Below are 25,914 nucleotides of genomic sequence, written 5' to 3' on the forward strand. Positions count from 1 at the left end.
ACGTGCAACTTAATTGATTTACAGCTGATGCAAGAAAGCACACACACAAACACGCAGGGTCGTTTATTTTCAAAGTTTGATCAATTAAGCACAAGATGCAAGTTGTAATTAAACAGATTAAAATGGAAGACCTGTTCATCTGTTGAAACAATACGTAAAAAAAATCAATCGCTCATAAAAAAATCTGCTCATCGGTTGAAAAACTTTTCAGTAAAGGACTGGAACTGAGGCTAAAGTAGAAAACTCATGGGCGGCTGTTTATGGGATCACTTTACACACGAGATACAGCCAGATGACACCTCATCGATCCCCACATCTTTTAAAGATATTACTTTGATTTGTGGCATAGCTGAGGTAATTCTCTCTCCCTCTCTCTCTCTCTCGCGGTCTTTAGTGGCTAGTGAAGCCTGGTCACTGGGGTTCCTCCTCTAAATCAGTGGTCACATTTCAGCTTTGACAACATCCATTAGGTTCGACACACTTTGGCTATTAAAGGAAGAGTGGACGTAAGCTGTTAAAGGCCTATTTAAGCCGGAGTGAGAGTGGGTTTATGTCTCTGTGTGCGAGTGTTGTCGAGGGGTGGGTGGATGGTGGGGGGGTGGCTCCACCATATAGAGGGGTGGAGCTTCACACCAGAGTCATTGGAGGGGCACAGGCTCATCTGCATATTGGCACAGAGACGCCCCCCTGGTGACCCCGAACTGCGATGGGATAGGGTGGAGAGGCTGGCGGCGTTCCGGAGGAGTTCACCGCCAGTTCAGGGTGAATGAGAGAGCGCTGCGGCATTGATCGCTTCTGCAGGAGAAAAAAAGAGGACAAAACAGAAGTAAAAACACTAGTGAGGGAGAGACCGATGAGACGGAGAAAATGGAGGAGGAGGAGGTGGAAAAAGATCACAGTGCCTCAAATTGGATATAAATGATAGATTAGAGGTGTGAGAGGGCTGTGTCTTTGTTTTCCAGGGATGGATGTTATGTTGAGCCCTACACAGGTAGCAGAGTCACTGAGAGTGCCGGGTTATTGACTCCCATGATTGCCAGGCCAGTAAATTTGACCCAAGGCACTAACCGCAGTCTGCTTGCTATATAGCCTGCACTACAGTCCCTTATCTCAGAGTGATCGAGAACCCCCTTACATACTCGTACACACAAATTACACACACATACACAAACAAAACACACCCTCAGCCAAAGACCGTGTGCTTACCCCCGGTCTAACAATCATACACACAAACACACATGCATGCACACCATCTCCATTAATGCGTCCAGGAAGGGGTCAATCTAATAAACATGGGGTCAGTGCAGTGGTCATCAGAGGCCTGTCTAGGGTGAGAGAGCCTTTAAGGTGCTTCCTAATTGTATCCCTGCGGCCTTCAGTCTAGCTTTTTATAGCTGATTGCATGTGCACAGCGGAGAGGGAGGAAGGAAGGAGAAAGGCGCTGGAGAGAGGAGCAGAGGTATTTTTAATGTACTACTGATTTGACTCATACAAAAGGTTGTGTGAGATGCAACCCTTTTCTGCCGGGACCAGTTGTTTTTATACGACCCTACCCTAACAGATTTCAGATACTGGGGTTATCCTTTTCTTCTTTAATCCTCCCGAGAAAATTGTAGGGAGCCATTTTAATTTTCTTATCTTAAAAACAAATGCAGATCCCATAAATAACAACAACAAAAAAAACAGTCTTAAGTGTGCAAATCAGGATTCAAATAAGAAAACTCATTACTTTAAGGCTTGTATTCACTCATCCCTCTGTCCGTAACACATGTAAATTTTTCTTAGATCTATCTATCAAGGGATGAAACTCTTAATATCATCTCACAGCAAACCTATTCTCCCTCCGGGAAACAAGAGGGCACCTCAATATGGCTTCTCAAGTCCAGTTACAGTTGTGTTGCTAAGCAGCTGAGCTGCTAGCCAGCGGCGGCAGAAACAAGCCATTATCTGTTAGCGCTCTCCCTGAATGGTTAGTGAGCAGGAGTGGAGACGAGTCGGGCAACAGCTGCAGCTGCGATCTGTCCTCATCATCGATGCCCCGCTGCAGAGCTGAGGTGTTCTATAGCAGAAACATAGAAAGTGCCATCAAGTTTGCAAGCTATCCAACTAAAAAAAGCTGGCCTGTGATACCCTAACCCCTGAGGCGGACAGGAACCTGAGGCGCATGTAGTAGATTTCAAGCCCCAGTGTGACCCCAACTTGGGAACTGGCTAACCTGGAGGAGGTCAGAGGGAAACCCAGCACTGCTGCCTCCCCCCACCACCACCGGACCACTTGATATGCTCACTAGTTACCTCTCTGCAGCTCCTGTCTTACCTATCCTCAATCAGCCCTTTAGAATGAATGACTACCGCTCCACTGGTTTCGCTTAGTGCTCCCATTGTGCATAACTCTGGTTCTGTTGGAAGGCCTGAGATGGAAAGAGTGCAGCGGAGGGGTGTTGATTATCAGGTATCCGCTTGGATAACATATTACGGCAGTCCCATTGGACTAATAGGTCATAGGCTGTCATGGCTCTCATGCATAAGGCCTTAGGCTTGCATGCAGTGCATTGTGGGAGTGGACAGCCATACAGGACTAAACATCGTTTCTAATGGTGATAATTTATTTTCACCTTTTGTGTTGCCTCAGTAGCCATACAGGTGCAAGGATATGTTTTTAATAATGCTAGAAAACACATTATATACTTGTTTGCCTGCAGCTTTACAGTACGCAAATAATTTGTGAACCCTGCTCATGCTTATGTTTGTGTCTGTGTGTCTTTTACTTGTAGGCACAGAGAGGCACGAGCTGACCTCCTGGCTGAGTTTCAACTCCATCTTCAGGTTCTTCAGTGAAGTCCTGGAGGTGAAAGAGGACGAGGAGATGGAGGAGACCTCCAACATTGTCACCACACGCAGCAGCTCCCTCAAAAGCAAACATCAGGATTTGTAGAAGACCGACCAAACTGACTTGGAACAAGAGGAGGGGGAGTGGGGTGGCGAGGGATCAGAGGGGCATGCGGAAAGGGAGGCTAAGGTTCCAGATCCTCTCTGCTATTTTTTTTTCTTTTCCCTCTGTTAACCTTCCTCCATCTTTCTTTCCACACTCCTCTCCCTGAGTGTCATTTCTCGCTTCCAGCCCTCCCTGGCTCTGCACACATATCCTTGTTGTTGAAAGAGACAAGAGTACAGGGTCACCGTGTATACATCACAATAACGTTTTGCATTACTTCTAGATGAGCGCAACTGTCAAAGCAATATGGGCCTGAGTGTTAGCGCTTCCCGTGGGCTGTGGCCTGGCTGCGGGTACGGGCCACGGCAGCAGAGATTAAGGCTGACAGGCGCTGTGCACAATGCGCTGTGGTGCACCTCTAATTGTCCTGACATCAGCCTGAACTGAGCTAATGCCCCGCCTGCCCTCCAGTCTGCACTGCTCACTCTCTCCCCTCCTCTCCCTCTTCCCCCCCGGTCCTAAAGCCTGAGCTGCTTACCCCGAAATCAGCTCATGCTGTATGGTATCTTCTGCCAAGGCTCGATATTATTTCAACCTAATCAGTTTCCATCTTCTTCTTTTTTTTTGTTTAAGCCTTTACTCACCGCAAATGTTTTTATCAAGAGTGAACACACACTCTCAACTGGTGACCATTTGTTTTGTTTTGTTTTAACAAAGGGTGTTGTTTTTATGACTTCTTCATTCTCTAACTCCTCCGCACATGCAGTCGGAATTTTTCTCATTCAGCTTTGTGTAAAATGCGGTTCTAACCCATGCCATATATTTCTGGGATTGCAGTGCTTATAATAAGAGATATTCTTTTTTTTTAATTTCTCAACTTTGAGCTAAATTTGAATGCAATGCCTCTCACACACATTTGATTTTTAATATAAGCCAATACTTCTCTGAGCTGTAAGTGTTTAGTTTAGAATACCTCTAAAGCTGTGGAGAGTTCATCTCTGTGTTTATTATAAATATACTGTATATTGTTTCTTCCTGTCTTTTTTTTTTTTCTTTTTCTATTTGATATCCTTGAAATTGATGCCTCCGGATGATTGAAGGTGATGAAACAAATAAAACAAACACAACCTGTGCTGAATATGGAAAATTCAGGACACTGAGCAAATTTAAAATTACTTAAAGTCAAGCATCAGAATGGGTTTGAGGGATATCTCATTTTAACAGGAGCCAGAAGTCAGCTCACAACACTCATAAAGCCTCAATATATCGCCTTACACATGTCAGGAAATCCAAGATTTCAATATTATTCTAAGCCTGAATGATATTTCCTAAGATGTTGGAGAAATGTAACACATCTATTCTTTCCCCTCCTCCAGAGTACTACTCTTCTTGTGTACTTAGAAGTGACAAAGTCTGCTCCCTGCTCAGCTGCACATAATCTGACTACGTGACACAAACATGATAAAAAAATTTCCACAAGGCTGGTGTGTTTTATAAACCACTCAAGGCTTAATGGAAGACATTTCTAATGTGTCGTGACATTAGTAAAAACTCAAACCGGATACTAAATCTTATGATACCTTAGACACATTCTCAAATATATACTTTCCTTTCTTTTTTTTCTTACTTTAAATAGATCCCATTGTTTAACTTTTACACTGTGAAATCCTGCCTCTCCTGCCTACTGCGTGTATGGTTTAAGGCTTTTGTGGATTATCTTCTCCGCTGTAATGAGACAACTGTGGCTGATGGTTGCAGGCCTAATTTCCTTTTAATTTGATTCAGATCTCTTCAGGTTTCAGCAAAGAAGTTGGCTTATTATTTGATTTGATGAGTTTCGTTTCCAGATACCATTGCTCATCTTTCTGCTTTTCAGCCACAATCAGTTCATTTTTCCCTCCATAATTTGTATATTGTTGCCTTAGGAATAAACAAGACTCTGTTCACTGTTTTTTAATAATATCCAGCAAGCCATATGTGAATGGAACTAAAGATGTAAGAGCAGCCTAAATCCAAAGCACAGTCTGCAAATAAAAGGGGACTAATTTTGCCAATTGCTCTTGTTGACATTATTTTTTGCAGATGGTTTATATGTTGTACTGGTTTAAGGAACACGCCTATTTTGTTTTATGGCAGTGTAAGCATTTGGATGTTATGAAACCGCGGGAGTCCTGCCAGGTCACATATTTTGTTTCTTATATTCAAATGTTTGCCTCATTCTCTTTTGATCCAGTTTGGTTTTAAACGACTGTCTTTAAAAATGATTTTACAGTCTGCAACACATTAATTCCTGTACTTTTACATGATTGATTTTTTTGGGGTGATTAACCTATTAAACCTGTCTGATGCAAAAAAAACCACTTCTGAATCTTGTTCTTTGAACTGTACATTTTTTATTTAATTATGGATGTATATATATTATTTTATTTATTTGCTATTTATTTCGTCGTGTTTTTCATCTGTAATATTTTCCTGATGCCGGTGCGTAAACGCGCATTTATTTTGGATACGTTTGGATAAAATAAATCGGCCTTGGAAGTCAGGTGCGATCGCAAAAGACAGACGTGGAGATGTGCCCGGCAGTGTGAAGTGGCTGCAGAGGGACGAGAAAAGTCGAGCAAGCGAGTGAAAAACGACCTGAGTCATCATCTCACATGACATCGATGAAATCTAACCGACTAACATTCATTTGCTGCCACGCAGCTCGGCCGGTGTTAAGTGGCTTTTGTCGTGTTTTCTAAAAAAAAGTTCAAACTTATTCTGTTCCAGTAAAAGTTTGACGATTTGAAATAAAATTTTTAAAAAAAACGTGTCGCACAGGTCAGGATAGCCTCACAGAGTGATTATATCGTCAGGAAAGCCGTGTGTCAAAAAGGAAAACAAACTATAAACAGTAATTCCCCTCTTTTTGGTCATTAATTTTGGCAAAGTGAGCCCCCCCTCCAACTGAGCGAGGTTTTACAGCATCATTTGTTTTCACACGGTGAAACCGATCAGGTCATTAAACGCCCCCTCAATAAATCTTTAGAAATCTTTTCCATTAACCCCTGAACAACAAGTGGAACCAGGCGAGTCCCCCTCACACCGTGTCAGGCCGCTGATTAAAGAGAGGCATTCAATCACACACACACACACGGACGGACACACACATGCGCACGTGAATTAGCCTGTATAGAAGAAGTTCCTCGGGACAGGACTGTCTTCTAACTTCATTTCTGTGAGAGGACAATCTCTTCTTATTCTCGTATTAGCGCGAATTTCTCTGGGTTTTTAATTAAATAACCTGCCTGCTGTCCAAAGCGGTGATGTAGTGGTGGCCACCATAAATTATGACCTCCAGTCAGTGATCATCAAAGGCGAGGCGACGAGCACACACGGAAATAAATTAGAAAGTCGCTCAGGAATTATTTTTTACGCCCTGAGACTCGTTCGCTATCTTGGAAAGTCTATTTTACAGATTATATGGCGACATTGAAAAAGTTGTTTAAAGTAACTTCAGGTGTGTGTCTGTGAGGTCACAGCACACTCCCAGACTTCTGCGTCAAGAGTTCCCGACTTTCACTTAAATTTGCGCGTCTGTGATCCTCAAAATCTAAATCCCGTTCATCTTTAAACGTTAAGGAGGATCCTCGTGCGTCACTTTGGCACATGGAGCTGCCTCCTAACTCCTACAGACAGCGATGATCTCTTCATGTCTGAAGAGGAGGAGGTGGGGGGGCTGATAGAAATGGTTTATCGGCTCTCTCATAGTTCCTAAAGGTTCCGGGGACCCTCTCAGAGGAGGGATCCCCCCGAACCGACCGACGAACAGTCTGATCCGTCTGCCTTCTTTACTCGCTTGAAGTTAGCGCAGCGTGTGAATGTATAATAGGTATGACTGATTTGATTATAGGTTTCACACTCCCGGCTATTGTCGTCAACTCACGGTACAGACAGTTACAGACAGCTCCACACTGAATCATATCTGCGACAGAAAATAACATCAGCCGCGGAGCTTTAGGATGAAATCCTGCCAAATGGGGGGTCCGTGCTGTAATGTTAAGATTTGAGAGGAGTGGGTGGGTGGGTGGGTTTGGGTGGGGTCCTTGACATGAAGAAGTTGGGGAACCCCTGCGCTGCCACAGCCTGATATTTCAATTTTTACTTGAAGAGAGTTGTTGTCACGCTTGCTTGCTCCGGCCCACTCTGATATGCACGCCATCCCTTGCAGAAGATGAACTCTTTCCAAAAGGAGCCAGGCATTAAGCAAAGTTGGAATGTCACCCCTCTCTGACAGCCCCCCTCACACACACACACACACACACAACACACACTCTCTCTCTCCTTCTGCACTCCTCCAGCGGATCACTGTCAGATCACTATTTGCATAATTATATGCTCAGCTCAGAGGAGAAAACTAACCCCCAAATTTTACGGGTCAACAAACTGCAACAATCAATGTTTTATCGGGTATACTAAGGGAAAAATGTCTTTAACAATCACGCTAGAGGAACTCTCTTTCTCTCCCTCTCGCCCCTTCTCCATCAATTCAATTCAATTACTTTATTGGCATGACTGCTTATCAGAAACAATATTTCCAAAGCAGTTTAAAAAATGTAAATTCACCCCCCCCTACACCCACCCTCGCTTCAAAAAAGACCCCTCTCTCTCTGTCCTTCCCAGTACGTGAGCAAATACTTTTTCATCTATTGACTGGGAGGGGGAGAGAGAGAATGTCTGGCTTAAGCTCGGAGGTGCATTCAAGATTGTATCCCTTCTTCCCCTTCTCCCTATTCTGCCCCTCTTTTCTCCGCCCGGCTCTATACTGTGTTTTTCCTCCGCAGAAGAGCTCTTTAATATAGGGGCCTGTATACCAGAGCACAGGACTTCGCTGGCCGGTTTCGTTAGACATCATTACATATTCATTGACTTGCAGAGAAACCATTTAATCCAGTGGAAACAACTCCTCTTCAATCGCCTCTCTCGCCGTCTCTATTCTAATAAGGAGTCGCAGGCTGAGACAACACTCGGGGCCGCAGACATCACATTTAGGAGAGAGAGTGTGTGGCTGGGCTTTTATTCTGCGGGGGCAAGGAGAGGTGAGGCTCGGATGAAAGATGCGAGGTCTGGGCACAGGTGTTGCACCAAGTGGGGGTCCCAGAGCCTGGCCTCTTCAGGATTTGTAAGAAAACATGCAAATCTGTGCTTTAATTTCATCGTATATGACCAAAAACTGCAGGGAAACAACCGCTGTGGAGTTGAAGGAAACTTGTGTGATCATATCCTGAGCTTCTTTCTCCACACACACACACACACATACACACACACACACACAGTTACATAGAAGCTGGCCCCGCTATTCTTCTCACCTGTCTTGGGGCTCCTATGAAAAAGGACTATCATAACCACATGTGTGGAAATATGCAAAGCAAATCGGCTATCCCAGCAAAAATTGCAATTCCCCAGGTTCCTATAAGAGGAGCAAGGCTTGTAGAGAGGTGAAAAATGCCTTTAGAGACCTAAATCACCAGGAAGCACAGCTTGGACCGCAGTCCCTGTAGGAATATAACACGAATATTAGCGGAATATTCTTATTCGTTGGTGTATTTTCTTTTGCTGTCTAATGCTCCTAAGTAGCCTCTACATCAGCACCATGGCCTAATGTGTGTGTGGTGCGTGCTTGAGGATCCTGGCATATAATACTCCGATTGTGGGACAGCTGTTGGCAGAGCCGTTTTACGGTGTTCAGTCCATTTGGCTTTAATAGCAGCTTTCAGGCGGACCGCTACTCTATCCCCTCACCGCCCCCTCAATTACACCTCCTCTGATACTCTGCTGGCCTAAAGACTCCTGCAGTAAAAAAAAAAAAACAGCCTCTGAAATGCAATACATTTGAAGAATGGGCTCTGACTTTTAAGATTCGGGGCTATACTCTGATGATTTCAGGGGAAGCAGTGTTAGGCACAGCAGTGGTGGAGGAGGGAGGAAGGGAGGTATAACGCAGCACGTTGGCCTGGTTTAACAGGCCACCGACGACTTACTGGGGAAAACTGGTCATTTTGTCTTGATGAATGGCAGTCGAGATGAAGGGGCTCTAGGTAGGCCTGTGATCGGGGCCTTTCTCAGGCTGTAAAATGCGACTGGATATGTGAAAACTTAAGACCAGTGATGTGTGTTATTTAGCACTCTGTAATTTGTCAAATATCAAATATCGTGCTGACAAATGCCAATTTTAATTAGCCTCGCGTGTGTGTTTGCGTGTGTTCTTCCGTTCGTGTGTCTCTTTCTCAGATGATCACACTTATGAAAAAAAAAAGAGAAAAGCTATCACTGTGAGGATACTGTAGTCCTGTCTCTCAGCATTTCTTTATAATACAGACAGAAAAAGTTGGAGGAAGCGTAAATTCACTGCGCACAGATCTCAGACTCACCCTTAAATATATTTATTAAATGTATTCTTTATTTTACAACGAGTTGCATGAAAGGCCTTTTAGAAATTACCATCGATTTAAATAGAAACGATGTTAAAGTTGTGACAGAGGACCAGTCATTTATCATCAATAATAAAATGCACAGTAACTTCTTTGACGAGTATCTGAGTTGATATTTTCTATTTCTATATATAATGACACCAAACTGTGACACAAAACTAATATATTATAATAAAATATAGATTATGAAAATTGCAAAAGAGAGTGTATGCCCTTTTTAAAAATCTAAAAGTGCTGTATAAAACTCTTTCTGCACCTGAACAGGAAACCAACTAAATTAATTTCATTCAAACGAAAATAAATGTAACACTTTAAATTATTTTATCCTGGATTATCTGTTCTCGTCAAGTTACATTTAAATGGGCAGGCTATAATTAACAAACATCGATTATACAATAAAAATATAAATCGAATAAGGAAGTGGTTCTTGGGGAGACTGTGCATAATATAATCCTAAACGAAAATAAAATATATGTGCAGTTAAGGAATTTTATTTGCAGTTTTCTCAAAGTTTCCTGAGAGTTTCTCTGAAAAAAGCTAAGTGGAGTTTCCATCGGAGAGTGGCTCATTGTCTGTTTTGAATAGAAAAAACGAGATTAATCCTGCTTCTAAACGTTATTATTAGTCCTAACAACAACTCCACAAGTTTACTGTCATCCACCAGCAAATATTAAGCGCACACTCTTATTTTAAGTGGCCAAAATCAATCGAAGGAGGTCGACTGTATATGAAACAATAATTTCTTGCACTTAAAGCAACGAAATAATAAGGCATTTTCCAGAAATCCTTCAAGTCTAATCCTGCCCGAATCGATATGGCATCGGAGCTGGTGGGATATCGATTAGCTGGCGGTGAGAGAAAAGGCCTTGAATTTCACTGCAAAACAATGAAGCCCTTTAACGAATCATCAGCCACGTTTTTTTCTCTCTCTCTCTTAACATATTTTCTTTTCTTAAAAACATACAAAGTTGAGTGTTAAATGAGTCAATATTTCTAGATCCATTTTCAAAAGATTTGTATTATTTTTATTAGTGTAAAATAAGACTTCCAACAACTCCAGGATTCAGATTTCTTTAAAAAGTTGCCTTGAAGTGAAATTATCTCGACTTGAAGATTTCTTTTACTCCCTCAGAAAAACAAACAAGACAAAAAAGAGTTCAGCAGAGACTGAGAGCTGCGTTAAAACAGCTGTTTTGCAGTGTAACCACACCACAGCCCCACATTCTTACTCTCTTTTGGGTTTAAAATCTCTTTGAAAAAAAATAAATATATAAAAAATAAAAAAAAAACGAGCGCAACGCGATATTAAATCACACATTATAGATGAGTTTCATCATGTGGACGCAGCCCTCCGAGGATAAACACGGCAGTGCGTGAGATCCAAGTTATTATTACTGAGGGAGCGGCCTTTCACTGGCAGCACCCTGCATCCTCATTACATCCACCCCAAAAAGAGATGAAGGTCTAAATGAAGTTATTGCCATCCAATGAACTCAAATTAGCCGGGCCACACCATGACAGACAGCTCGGGTGGAGGGAGCGCGCAGGAGGAGGAGGGTGGGGGGAGCGCGCTTGGAGGAATATAGGTGCTGGGATTGGCAGGTGTACGTTTTGATGTGCATTTCATGGTTTGCAAGGCCCCTTAAGTGAAGTTGGCTTCATTTTGAATCTCCGTGGTTAAGCGAGTTAATATACTTGTGTTATTAAAGGGCCTGCAGTCACCTTGCAGCCTGCTCTATGATGCCTAACCCCTCCCCTCACATCCCGACGGCTCACACTTTGTTCCCATCTATTTCATTTCTTTATCAGCCATTCAAATATAACGTTTCCCTCTCTCACACACACACTCTCTCTCGGCCGTCCACAATCTCTCCATCCGGTTGAATGGCTTTCTTTCTTGTCGCTAAGGTCCTCATTGTGTTAGCTACCTGAGTCAGCAGGGAGGATGAAAAGAGGAGAGTTTGACGGAGGAAGGACGGGGAGGAAGGGGTAGTTTGACATGCAGGGAGGGAGACAGAGGCGATGATAGGCGAGCGGGGCCCTGTGAGGAGCTGAGTGAATTTACCTGCTCCTCCGGTGGCGAGCTGTGTGTGTGTGTGTGTGTGTGTGTGATGGTGTGTGTGTGTGAAGTTAACACAGCGGCCAACTCGACTTTATTGCTGTTTATCCCTGCAGCAAAAGCTGTCAGGCGCTGACAGATTGGCAGCATCTCTAATCAGTGCCCTCTTCCCTTCTCTCCGAGATCCCCCCTCAACTCATTCACTTCGGATCTGTCACCAATGGATCCTCACTAATGGCATTTATTCTTTAGGTGACAGATATAATGCACATATAGACAAAGTGCAACTTTTCGTTTCCACTATTCGAACAATGCGGAGATAATTATTAGGTTTCACCATCTGCGACGAGCGTTGGAGCATCTAGATGTCTGTATTTAAAATAAAAAATGAAGAAAGGGAGTTGGATTAAATTGGCATACATTTTTTAAGTGTTTAAGTAGTAAACTTAAATAAAACATCGATTGAAGCAAAAACAGAGGTGCTATTTTTCTCTGGAAGCAGCTAATTCAGTCTGATTATGCTTAAAAAATCAAACGTATCCAACTAAAACTCAAATATTGTCCACATCATGCAGAATCTGTAACAAATTAAACGCAGCAAAAGAAAATAAGTTCATAATGACTTCCTGTTTGATCTGAAAAATTAAAAAAAAAAGTATATTTCTGCATTTTCTGGATGATAAAACATGATTTTCTTTGATCTCGTCGAGATGAAAAAGCGCATCGTTACTGACCGAGCCACCTTTTGTCCACATCTATATTTAATAGAAATATTTATAGCTTTATAATAACACTGGATAAATTATCCTAAAAACGTGTCTCACCTAAACTTCCCACCTTCCATAAGTGCATGCGCATAGATTTTTATTATAAACCGAGATTTCTGTGCGTGTGTGTGAGTCGCAGTGTAGTGGGTCTTGATATTCCGCACACACAGACTGTCAAATAAATCGGCCAGCATAAGAACTTCAAGTGCCGGGGAAAAAAAAAAAAAAATCTTTATAAAAGCACGACATCCAACCTGAGCTGTCCGAGTCTCGTGCAGGGCCCGCAGAATAACAGTGGACCTAAAGCTATATTTCACTTAGAGCCTTCAATGGGATTGGTGCTTATCTCGCCAGCACAGCGCTGCTGACCTGTAGGCTGCCGCATCAGAGGTGTGTGTTTGTGTTGAGGTGTTGACCTGTCAGGGGGGACTTGTTAGGACTTTAACTCCGACTGCTGGCGGTCTCCAGACATCCGGGGGTGGCATCGATTTGAAACTTGTCCTGTCTAATTTGATGATAACATCCAGCCTGCCCCGCCGCAGCACCATGGACAGCGCACTGTCTTGACCTTGCCTTGCTATCAAATTACCCCCGTCTGGGCCACGGTGGGAGCCCAGCACCAAGTTTACTATAGGCTGAGAGGGAGAGGGAGAGGGAGAGGGAGGGAGAGAGGGACACACAGCGAGAGAGGGGGACAGATAGAGAGAGAGGGAGAGAGAGAGAGAGGGAGAGAGATTTGCTTCTTTCACCAAAGACAAATCTTGTGTGAAGCCAGTGCTTACACTCTGTAATACTGTGGTAAATCAAGAAGAGGTTGGCGGTTTGCATTGGCTGTCGCGCCAACCGCCTATGTAAATGATACTTAGTTACATTTACACAAAGACTTTATTTGATGGGGTTTTCTTTTTTATGCATGTCTGTGTGTCTCCATTCAGTTTGATACCACATAGTCCACTTTAACTCTGTGACTGGATTTCAAACTGACCATGTTATAGCCAATATAAGAATTGATTGTCACCTGTCCTAAAATAAAGATTCTCCAGTAGTGGAGCGAGTACTCTGATCCTTTACTTATACTGCAATGTAAAAATACTCCAGAAGTAAGAGTCCTGCTGGAGTACAGTTAGTAAGCCTGACTGATATATCAGGTGGCCAATTTTCTCAGCCAATATTGGCTGTTCACATACATCAGATATATATCTGTATTGGTTTGTATGTTGTCTGATATAATAATCTTTTTATTATTTATTATAATACAGAAAAAGATGCCTTATTTATAATTAAACTCCCAGAAGTTTACCGTTGCAACGCATTGATGTCATTCTGGACGATAAAGTGAATTTAAAGTGTAAGTTAACCTGCCTCCCTTACATAGCTTTGTCACAAGTGTTTGATAACCACATTTGAGAGATCCAAGAAATGTGTTTATACCTGCCGATATATTGATATTGTATTTTCTTTTACTCCCTAATATCGGTATCAGTATCGGCCCAAAAAAATGAGTATCTGTCAGGCTCTGATTGTTGGTAAAATGTAATGAAAGTACCAAAGTAAAAGTACTAATTCAGAAAAATGTCCCCTGTCAGTGACAGTGTTATATATCATAGTTCTGCTTTTTATGCATTACTGTGTAAGAAGCATTTCACTGTTGTAACTGGCTGAGGTGGAGCTCACTTTAACCACTTTGGGTAGTTTAATCTTTATTTTATAAGCTAAACTTTTCTTTTTGTTTCCTGTGTATCTTAATCTGCTCAGCAACTTATATTGTCAAATAAAAGCTGGTAGCAAAAAGTGCAAACATCCCCCTCACTTACATTCCTCCACCGCCGTTTTCTAACGAGCATATTGAAAATGCAAGTTTGTAAAGTATGTTTAAAGAACGTCCAGAACATGTTTTGCAGGTTAAATGTGCGAAATGTAACATTTGCGAAGCAGATTGAGAGATTTCATCCACTTTAACAAGTCATCTCTCGATCACAGGAGCTGCAGAGGAAGCAACAGTTCTTCATGCACCAGCCAGGCTTGAAGTCAGACCCAAACAGAACACGTACAGTATGGGGACGTCTGCTGAATACACGTGCGCATCAGTGCATGTAAATAGATGCGAAGCAAAAAGAGAAAACAAGCAATTTATATTTCGCAAATCGTCTCAGAGTAGTTACACCCTATCAGCTGGTGCACATACTGTGGTAACAAGTTGATTTGGGAACCAGAATGTCTAAAGTTTGAGAGAGAGCCCAAGGCAGTGACGGGAGGAGGATTTAGTGGTGGAGAAAGAGAGGGAGAGGGGCTGTTTGATGGAGCTCCACAGCTTTGAGACAGCTTGTTAATTAAAACCCCAAGAGATGAGGCTCTGCAGCCACCGTCCATATCAGAGCACTGCTAACTATACTGACAGCAAGTTACTTAACAAGCGAGCGCCTCAATCCTATACCGTTTTTTTTTTTTTTTTTATCACAGGCGAGCAGTGAGATATTTTAATTCGTTAAAATCCCACTGTGGCGGTGAAATATCTTGTTTTCTACTTAAGAAATTATGACAAACCTTCGTATTCTCTGTCATGCCAGGGATGGAGCCCAAATGGCTGCTTATGCTCCAAAATCCACACATCAGCTTAAATGTGGCAAATTCGATTAAGGAAGGAAAGAAAGACATGTCAAAAAATGAGTGAATTAGTCTAGACATAGGTTGGCTGGTATTAAAATCTTAGCTTTATATTCAGACATTGGAATTATTTCCAAAAATCAAAGTAGCTTGAGATTTGAGAGAGGCAGATAGGGCCTGCGCGCGGGACACAAAGAAGGCGACATCAAGTCAAAACAAAAGAAGATGCTGTGTGTGTGTTTCTTTCTTTTTTTTTTTTTTTTTTTTTTGGTGAATGCGTTTTCTGATCAATTTCAATCGAGGTCATCATACGCTTTGTCCCCATGCATTATTCCACCTTAATTGAACCCGCAACCCGCCCTTTGCCTGCGGGATCTCTGAGCAATTTCAATTCTATATGCATGCGTGAGATGATGGCTTGTTAAGTCGAGGAAAACAAATACCAAGAGAGCCTTACTCAAACACTCAAAATGTATGACGGGCCCATGCCCATTGTTCAAAAAATAATTGAAATGCTGCTTCCCTCTCTCCCCTCGCTTGCTAATAACGTGTTAGCCAAGTGTAGGCCAACTCATGTAAATAGCAGCGAGAGAAGACGTGGCTCTGGAAGGGGAATGAGGTGAAGCCTGGCTGGGTTTGTGTCTTCTGGGGGGCTGCAGGTGGAGAAGCCCCCGTATACAGTACAAGCGGACCTGCTGTGTTGCACCACCCAGGATCCAACGGGGGGGAGGAAGTGTGTGTGTTGGAGGGGGTGTCTACACCAAATGATAATACAGCTCAATCAACAATGAGACCTTTGGTTAGATTAGAAGATTCTCATCCCGCAACTTCTGTCTCCAGAAGTTTGTCCCCTCTCCTCTCCTCTCCTCTCCTCATCCCGAGCCACTCAGCTAATGAAATAAAACGCATCATATTCTTGTTATCATGAGGATCAGCTATAAATAGACCCTTTACAGAATAAATGAGCCGCCATACTCTGAAAATAATCAGGTTTTAATCCTCTTCTTATATTTTAATTGGATATAGTGGAGTTTGTATTTTAGATGTCTTCACATGAGGAAAAGATGAAGCCACAGTGAGGAAATAAAGCCAAAACCAACATTCACAGCCCACATGGGCTGCACTTGCACTGTTTATCTCCCACCACATAAGAGGAAGTCTTTTTTTTCCTCTGGATCTGTCCAGTGATCTATTGGCAAATTAAAAGATGGTGAAAATACATGACTTCCAGTTGGCGATCACCATGAAGCGCTGTAGATAAAAACGTTACAGTGTTCATAAAGAGATGCATCTTTGCACTTTTATTTGACGTCTTTAAATAATTTACAGACTGATATTTTATTTCAGTTTACATCATAAAGATTTTTGTCAAAGGTGAGTAAACTCGATTTTCAAAATAAAACCTTTCATTGCAGCAGTGCCTCTTTTCCAAATGCGTGTAAAGTGCGTGTTTCTTTGTCACTGGCTGCCGTATTAAGGCCCCTGCACCTGATCTGTTTGTGGCTGGTCTGGGGCCACGGCGCTTTTTTAAGACAGCTGTAAAAGGCTCTCCAAGTCTCCAACACATTCATCAACGTCAGACACCGACAAGCCGCTATTTAGTGAAAGTGTAACTGCAGCAGTATATCTCAGAGCAGAGTGGGCCACTCAGCAAACAATACAATGGACTTTTTTCCCCCCTCGGTTGCAACCAATCTGAAACAGATTATAAAGTCGGGCAGATGGTTGTTAAAAATGGTGAAAAATTGCAAAATTACACAAACTTTTATTTTCGATAATTTTTTTTAAATAATCTAACGCGAGTGATGCGTTTTGTTTGTCATCAGTGAACCTACAGCAGCCTCCTCAGTGACAGCATGTGTCAGTATTAACCAAAAAGATTTGAAAATCCAAAATGTTTCTAAATATTTCTGCTGTGTTTTGTGCTCCAACTTAATTCTCTGTTGCATCGTCAAATTAACTGTGCTTGTCTTTACTCAAATTAAGGAGACGTTATTTATTTGAAATGGATAATTAACGCCCTTTTATTCCTTTCAACACAATTTAGATTTAAATGAGTGTATATGTTGCACTGCTTAAACAAACAATTAATTATCTAAAGCTCAAATATTGCGCGATAGTCTGTGTTACTATCAGTTTACATTAAAATTAAATGCTTTACTGATCGCTGGTTTTAATCGATGTGATTCCACAGCTTAACAAAACAAACACAAATGTCAGTCGACATAGGATAATGCAATTATAAAACTCCCCCACTATTCACAGCGGTGCGGTTGCATTAGAGTCATTCGCAGCTGCTGAAAATTCCTGCTTTTATAAAATGGCTTTGGGAAGGCTGCTCTGTGCTGTGCTGTGCGGTGCTGTGCGGTGGACTGTGGGCTGAGAGCGGAGAGCTGAGGAGAGAGAGAGAGAGGGTATGAGGCGGTTCTTGTGTCAGAGGGTCCCACAACGCAGAGCGCCATCTAGCAAACAAAGGTAGCAACAATAATAGCACGGAGGGTCTGAGACCGAGAGGCTGTCTTTACGCACACGGCACACAGGGGCGCAGAGGGACGCCACAACAAAGCGCCGCGGTTTAGCGCTCTCAAACACTAAAAACTTTGTGTATCATGCGTGCCATGGCGCGGTCCCAGCTCCGCCGTGCCCGCTCTGCGAGCTCACCATTTGTACAAGATTAACACGGGATTCCAGCTCGCAATCGATGTATTACCGCTAGTGTTACGTCTCCTCCTGCTTTTTTTTTTTTTTTTTTTGTTGCTTTTTTCAAAATTTTTCCACCGGATCAAATTTTAATGAGCATCCGAGAAGGGTCAAAACGGCAGACCAGCTGATCAGTGGTCAAGCTGGAAAAATGGGAGAACTTTTTAATGTCAGCGTGGGTGAGGAAGGGGAAGGGCGGCAGGTGACTCCCCCACTTGACGAAATCAATCGATACTATCACTTTCAAGCGAGCTCCATCACAGCGTTTTACTGGGGATGTATGTGTACGTGTAGCACAAGCAAACAATACATCTTCTGTCGACTCATACCTGATTGCACTCATTTTATATATATATCTATATATATCTATATATATCTATATATATATATATATATATATATATATATATATATATATATATATATATATATATAATGCTCCGCCGCTGCTGAGAGGTGTTAAGAGCTGGGGTCTGACTAAATAAAAGGAAGGAGAAAGAAGTGGAAGCATGTGTGTAAAATGGTCAGTAATATGCCTCCAACACTCTCATCTTCGCCCACTCGCAGCAATCTTCCCCTACTCATCCTCCCCGCAGCCATTATTTCATATACAAAGACACAACTAAAGTCGTCTTCCCCCCTCTAACATCATCGCTGGTAATGATGGTGCAATAACAGCAATAGCAGTTATAGGCACATACAGTGTAAGCAGTAATAATGATGAGTAATAATGATAGCAGTGGTAAAAGCTGGATCGCGCGTGTAAGGGGCACGAGCACTATTAGTGCCGCAATCAATGGAGAGCTATATATCTCCAATGATCGAGCTGCTCCGTGCTGCGTTCAAGCGACGGATTCCTCTTGTTATTGTTGATTTTTAGTCCAGCGAACAAGTGTTTTTAATCTTATACATCAACTGGAAAGCTGGGGTAATTAATTTAATTAGTGCACCTACCCAAGCCGAATGAGCAAACGCATGCAATATTTTTTTGTGTGTGTTTTAGGTTTTGGGAAATAACATAAATCTACAATTTCCACACGTCACTTAAGCACGACTTTGACGCGTAATAATACTAAAGACAACATGTGAGTGATTAGTCGGGCTTGTGCAGTGATATATGAACCGAGGTGTCAGGGGCAAAAATTCTCATATTCGTTATCTTGTCATTCGCCCCTCGACAACCAGCAATTTGTGACAATTTTCGCTCGGTTAAAGGCGTCCAATAATCCCCTTGCCCCCCCCACAGCCTGCTGCATACTGAAAATAAAGTTTACACTGCATGGGCACACCTATAACTAGGCCACTAATATAGTTTTAGAAATAATTATAATGGAATTGTGGCTCCTTCCTCTGCAATGCACCTCACCTAATTTTATTATATACACATAATGATGAAGTGATAAATGTGAAATGTGTGTGTGTGTGTGTGTGTGTGTGTGTGTGTGTGTGTGTGTGTGTGTGTGTGGACGCGCACGGCGGATGGTGGCTGTGCCCTCGCAGTAAATTGGGGTATATGCGCGGCAGGAGAGTGCATTAATTGATTTATTAATTAATGTGAAAATACATCTGCAGTTTTTTTTTGCTCTCTATGTGATGTTGTTTACATGATCTGCTGCTCTGTGGTGAGGAGACTGTACTGAGTGTGATCAGCATGGGTGATTTATTACATTAAAAAACTAAGATTAATATACGTTTAGATAGTGCTGAAATATAAAATAAAAAGTATATAGATAAAAAAAAAACATCTTCTAACAACACTGCATGTCGTCCACTGTGTCAGTCAGCTGCAGTATATAGCATACATGCCATTATAATCATACTTTTCCCCTTTTTTCTTTATTTTTCCCCTCAGAGGTAAATCCTTGATATTCTCCACTATTACCAAAATTGTCCTGTAAAGCCGAGTAATCAGAAAATTATAGGCTTGCTCCATGGCAAAGCCTCATTTTGGTGCTATAAAAATCTCCTCAGCATTATGGTTCTGTACACAATCCCGCGAGATTACATGAAATGCTCCCACATCAGCAGCATTAAAGGAACTTCCTTACAACCACACTGGCCTTCCTCTTTGAATTGATCCATTATTTTATTTGCACAAATCAGAGGCAGCTAGCACTATAGGAGGACCTTGAAAAGCCCTTCTTTTGTGCACCTAAACCTCCTCTGATCCACATGTTTTATTCCTGCTGCATGTTCTGCAGGCCGTGCCATAGTACTGACACCCCACCTTCCGCCTGCGTGGAAAGGAAAGAGTGAAGATGTGACGGGGCGTATTTGAAGTATGACGAGCTTTGTGGTCCACTCCTTTTCATTCCCTTGCCTCAAATATACGCCCGCTTTCAAATAAGCCTCTTTGGCAATCCCATGCCGACCCCCCCAACACACACACCCCCTGCCACCTTGACATGAATGGGCGACTGACCTTTAGGGCCGTGTCCACTCTGCGGTCCAGTTTTATCCAAATAAGCCTTCTTCCCCCACCCTGCCTCATACGGTGCCAGCAATTCTTTACTGATATCATCAGCGGATGCAAATGAATTTGGACGGTGTTGGGGGGTGCGGGAGCGGAGGGGGTGGTGTTTGTGGTGTAGTCATGGACAAAATACCACACTGGCTGCAGAATGCTGCATGTGGAGAGATGGGAATATTGAATACCCCGCCACCAGAAGCCTCCCCGAATTCAATATTGCAGAAAAAAATACACACTCCGATTTCAGAAATATTGGCTGTGAAATACCACCGAGCAAAAAAAGAAAAAAAAAATCGTCATTCAAATGAGATGCGTTTATTTCTGCATGGCCTTTGAAGAGAGGAGAGGGGTCGTGTCACTCAAAAGAAGGAAAGGGCCACTCCGTTATAACCCCCCCTCCTTTTTGCTCTCCCTCTCTCACACCCTTCCCTTCCCCTCTTCTTCTCTCGCTCCGACCGACCCCCACTCACTCTTCCCCCACTCACACGCGCGCACGCACGCACGCACGCACATTTTCACTATAGCACGCTGGCTTTGGGGGCGACACAGAGCCTAGATTAGAGCTTTGCTCCTTTAACAAGGGAGAGGAGGCACTTCTATAATCACAGCGGCGGTATGTGGGGCCACAAAGAGTTTGCAACCACAGGGCGACTGGTCTTCTGTAGAGTGGTCCAAGCCGTGGGCAAGCCAGAGAAATGCTCTATCCAACGTATTACTAGGATCAAAACACAGTGGTGATAGTGCGTGAAGAGGTTATTAACCCACAGAGCACAGCAAAAAAGACCACTTCTGAATCTCCACAAAGCATAGCCCTGGCACCGCCTGACTTAAGACAATTCACCACGTTAACATGACCAGAGCGCAGCGAGGATGATCAAGTAATTATTTAGTATGTGGGGAGAGAGCAATGCATCCCTTGTTGACGATTTAAGAGTGTGTTCCTGCACGACTACTGGCACCTTCTCCCCCAACAACCCCTCCCTCAAGCACGGCAGTGTAACATGGACATACAAATATGATGGATGGTGCTGAGTAAGATGGAAAAAAAGACATGTATTTATCAACATGTCCTCTGAGGTGGGAGAGAGAGAGGGAGAGAGAGAGAGAGAGAGAGAGAGAGAGAGAAAGAGAGAGAGAAAGAGAGAGAGCACCAACCATGGAGACTAAAGGGAGTCAATGGGAAACCTTACCACTGTAAGGAGCGGTTCCCCGCGTGGCATAGATGAAAAATACCCTTCAATGCATCGTTTCAGTCAATCATAATAGACCTACAGCAGCCTCTGTGAGCAATCCAGGTAAACACAGAGCAGCAACATGAGCTGCAAAACAACCCATAACACAACTGACGACACACTGAGACAGACAGACAGAGAGATGGATAGATAGATACATAATGTCTGAATGCTTTGTAGCCCACAGATAAATATTCGTCACGCTTTAGTTCAGACAAACAGATGTAAACTAATCACGTGATTTTTTTTGCCTCCTGTAATTTCACATAACAACTTTATGTGTAGCTGCACAAATGCACTCAGAAAAACCAAAAAACCAAAAAGCAGAATGATTCCACCGCACGCACGCACGCGCGCACACACACACACACACAGAGAGGCTTTTATCTCGCCATAGTAAAGCTGCTATAGTAATGAAACTATAAACGGAATTAGTCTATAGTCACATTCACACGTGTTTAGTGGAGAGGTTGGATACCTGCTTGCCAATCTTTTGTCAGTGGATAATATGGCAGAGGACTACAGAGGCTATAGGCTCAGTGGATTATATCTTTACAAGCATTATTCTGCCTGAGTGACTGGCTGAAAAAAAAACGCACAGGCTACAACAAAGATTGGTCAGGCATGAATGCGGCCTGTGTGTTTTGTCTCCATAACATATTAATCCATCAAACCATGAAGTGGAGCTCTATACTTTAATGAGATTCTTTTTTTTTTTTAGATTTTTTCAACTAAACTTCAGAGGAGTTATAAAAAAAAAAACTTCACGTGCAAATAAAGCAGAGATCACTAATGGTCAAAACTTTTTTTTCTCTTTTACCCTATGTCTTTTTTTCTTTTTTTTGCATATAATGCAGCTAAAATGGGTCCCCAATAAATTCGGTCTCAGCGTTGATGTAATTGCAACAAAATGCTGCTGAGTAAAAAATTGAGGAGCTCACTGACTGCGGTGGCACAGTCACACACCATCTGGAGTGTATTAGAAAGAGAAGCCGTAAATATTGCTGAAAAGCCCAGGCGTTATCAGGTATGTAAGCCCGGGCCTTGCTGCTTGGCCTCCCATATGTTGACATAATCAGACTGTTGGGATGTCTATTAAAACGTATCTGAAATTAATAAATGAACACAGTGATTAAATTCAGTTTGTGTGTGTGCGGATCTCCCACTGTCTCCCAGCGTTGGTTGTGTTTACATTTTTTCAGAGGGTGGATTATTATGGGATGGAAATGCTGCAGGGCTCGTGGGATGTTATCGCAGCGTTGAGGCTCGCTGTTGTGTTTGGACCACGAGCAACAGGTTGACCGGCTTCAGCTCCAACTTTACGCAGAGATCTCACGAATTGAACAGCTAATTATTAAAGGCGCGCTGTCATTAATGGGTCGCTTTGTCTTTCCGGCATCATGTTGGGCGTTGGGAAACATCCACACATCCTCTCAAACTTGACAGAATGAATTAGGAGTTCCTCTTGAGCTGCAAACGCTCTGTTACATCCGACTCACGCTTTTCCCCTTTAAAAAACCAAGCATTTCCTCTCCAACCATCCGGGTCTCCTTTTTCCCCCACTGGTGTGATCCATCCCCAAATACATTTCTATATGTGCATGCGCACAACACGCGCGCGCAACCCCTTCATGTGAACATATACTGTACATACATAACACACCAGTGAGAAAGCTTGCACTTTGGAGTTCAGTGCCACGTGCTCATTAATGTCTTGGTGATGACAAGCACACACATGCACATATACAGACACACAAACACAGACACACGTCCATCCTCTTTCACTTTTCACGTATATATCCCTCCTCCCCCTTTTCTCTCACACTTCTCTCTCTCTCTCTTTCTCACTCACTCCCCCTGGCTTTATCCGTTTCACTTCGAGGAACACACAAGAACACTGTGCAAAACGCACGCACACACGCACACACAGAGAGAGAGAGAGAGAGAGGGAGAGAGAGAGAGAGAGAGAGAGAGAAGAGAAGGAGAGACAGAGTGAGAGAGCGTCAAAATGAGCCTTACTTTTTTTTTCTTTTCCTGCCGTGAATCTTCATCCATCCGTCGTTGACAGAGCTTGACTTGATCCAGCCACTTCTTCCCCTCAGTGCTTAAAAAAACTCTGTAGTAGTGCGGTGCGCTTTAATTAATATATTTCTGGGCTGTGTCCCGAACCCAGAAGCTTTAGAGAGGGAAGAGGAGTGCAGATTGAGACATATTGAGCCCGCTTTAAAAGGATCATTTCATCATGTGGGAGGTTGGGACACACAAAGTTTGGACCCGTGACTGGCATTCCGGAGAGACATGCATATTTTAAAACAACAAAGCAAGACAGAGACCGGGGGCCCCGGGGTGGGAGGGGAGAAAACTTGGAAAGAAGTTACTATCAGATGAACAGCTGTCATTGTTGGGAAAGACTTGAACGCATATTAAGATATAGTCATCTGAGAAAAGGAGCTTGTCCGAGTAATGTCATTGGAAATATCTGTATCACTCATTCAAATCTTTAAAGTTTTTAATTTATTCATTCAGACATATTCAACTTTTCAGAAGTACTTAAATTGTAAATTATTTATATGTTTGTTTAAAAACTCGAGGAACTTTTTTAGAAAATGTTTTTTGCGCTCTCAAGTCTGTGTGTTTATTTTATCCCACATGTTGAAGTCGTACGTGACAGTTTGGATAGAAAACAAGTGGTTTTAAAAGTAAAACAAAACAAAACAAAAAAACTTTCTGCAGTTGTGACACTCAATGGGACAAAGCGTCCAAAGCTAAGTGGTAAAATACTAACCTACTATTAAATAAAATTAATTAATGATCATTTACCTTCTCATACAGGCTGGACATTTTTTTTTATCCTCAAACATCTAAATAAAAGCAGTTAAGGTTGCAATTTAAAACGTCTCCCACGTCTATTTTGTCAAGTCACACACAATTGTATCTCTCCCAAGTAAAGCCAGTGTGCTTAGCGCTGTCACTTCTGCACAGCTTTTACAACATCACTCCCCCTCTTTCTTTCTTTCTCTCTTTTTTTTCTTTCTCTGCTTTACTGGACGTTTTTCTCTCTTGTGCACGGGCTCCTTTCGTGCAAAAAAGAGTGGAGAAGGCATAAATAAAAATGTGTTGGCTGTGACGAGAGATCTGTCCGCTGGAAATGAAGGGCCAGGGGGAAGAAGACAAAGGGGGGAAAATGCATGCAGTGGTGTAGAGCTGGATATCTCTGTTAGTTGTCAGCGTTTAGTCCATGGCTGTGGAATGCTAATGAGTGAGGTCTCTCTCCCTTTTTTTCTCCCTCTCTTTCTCAATCCCCCCTCCTCCTGTCCACCCACCTCCCTCCCCCCCTTTCTCCCCCCCTCCCTCTCTCTCTCTCTCTCTCTCTCTCTCTCTCTCTCTCTCTCTCTCTCTCTCTCTCTATCAGGGAGAAAAAGCGGATCGATAGCTGACCCGATGGTTTTGGCCAATGCTTTATTTATCTGGCCAGGCAATGATATTATCAGCCTTGAACGTTATATACAGCAAACGTCTTCCTAAATCAACACAAAGGGATCCGCTTACACAGCGATCCGGGCTTTCTCACAACCACCTCTCTCCCTCTCTCTCGGCCAGTAGCGCGCGCACACACGCGTACGCACGCTGGTAGGTACACGCTTTTACGCACGGGCATGCAAAGAACGCGCCCGCACACATACATACAGAGAGACCCCACACATATATAAAAATCCTACATTTGCCTACACACAGTTTTGACAATCATGACAAACTTGCGCGCGCGCGCGCACACACACACACACACACACACACACACGGGCGCGGGAGGCGTCCCCGGGAGCCGTCCCCTTATGTTACATTCACAACTAGGGATATTTTATACCCCGTAGGGCTGGATTTGATCCATGGCTTAAAGGTTGCCTATGAGGTCCGCGGACAGATCTCAGAACGGCACAGTGTAATCATAAGATATGCCTCTCTCTATTGACTGTGTACAGTCAATACAACAAGGAACACGGGCTGTTTGCTGAGATACAGCGCAAACACCTCACGGGAATCCATTTAATTTTGGACATTTGTCCTCACTGTGCCGTTCCCAGCCATTTTGCAAGCTTGCGTGAATGAGTTGCGTGGCAGACACGGCGAGGCACTTGTCCTGTGTTGTCATCATTTTTACGCACAAGACAATATGAGAAATAAGCCGTGTCATACTTCAGAGGGCCCCCCATTCATACACGCAGATGCTATTTGGAAATTGTTATTGTCTCAAACAACAGTATTTGTCAAATGTGACCGGGAAAACTAGGCTACTATAAGTGAAATGAAGTGACGTGTGACGCCAATAGGACATTTCCACTGCTGCATAAAACCATTGGCTTGCATTGAGGGTTTTGGAGAAATAGGTTCGCTGACAACTTAGGATAATAAATGTTTCGCTTTCAGACAGATATCTCAAACGTGAAATCGCACCCAGCTGCTTGTGTAAAGCAAACAAATAGCCCCCCGTGTTAGGAGTCCTCCACTTGTGGTTTGATGAATGAAACCAGACAAAGGTAAATGGTTATTTAACTCATTTCGTAGTAACACTTTGGTAACCGGAGTTTCCGAAATTACAGAGACACAAATGGGGCCCATAGTGTGCCACATATCCATCTCCCTTACCCACCGCAGCTACAGTCCAGTCTGACAGTGCATGC

The 25,914-nt window shown here is 42.9% G+C and overlaps 1 protein-coding gene across 2 annotated transcripts in view; it reads left to right on the forward strand.

Moving 5' to 3' along the window:
- The window catches only part of arb2a (ARB2 cotranscriptional regulator A), a 152,604-nt gene extending 147,312 nt beyond the window's left edge, over positions 1–5,292 (forward strand). For both annotated transcript variants that reach the window (XM_073466641.1, XM_073466640.1), the window contains exon 11: positions 2,774–5,292. In XM_073466641.1, coding sequence (XP_073322742.1) covers positions 2,774–2,934 — 161 coding nt within the window. In that variant the 3' untranslated portion in view covers positions 2,935–5,292. The remainder of the gene's footprint in view (positions 1–2,773) is intronic.
- The last annotated feature ends 20,622 nt before the right edge of the window (positions 5,293–25,914 follow it).

This window comes from Pagrus major, chromosome 5 (genome assembly GCF_040436345.1).
Source record: "Pagrus major chromosome 5, Pma_NU_1.0".
Lineage (NCBI taxonomy): Eukaryota > Metazoa > Chordata > Actinopteri > Spariformes > Sparidae > Pagrus > Pagrus major.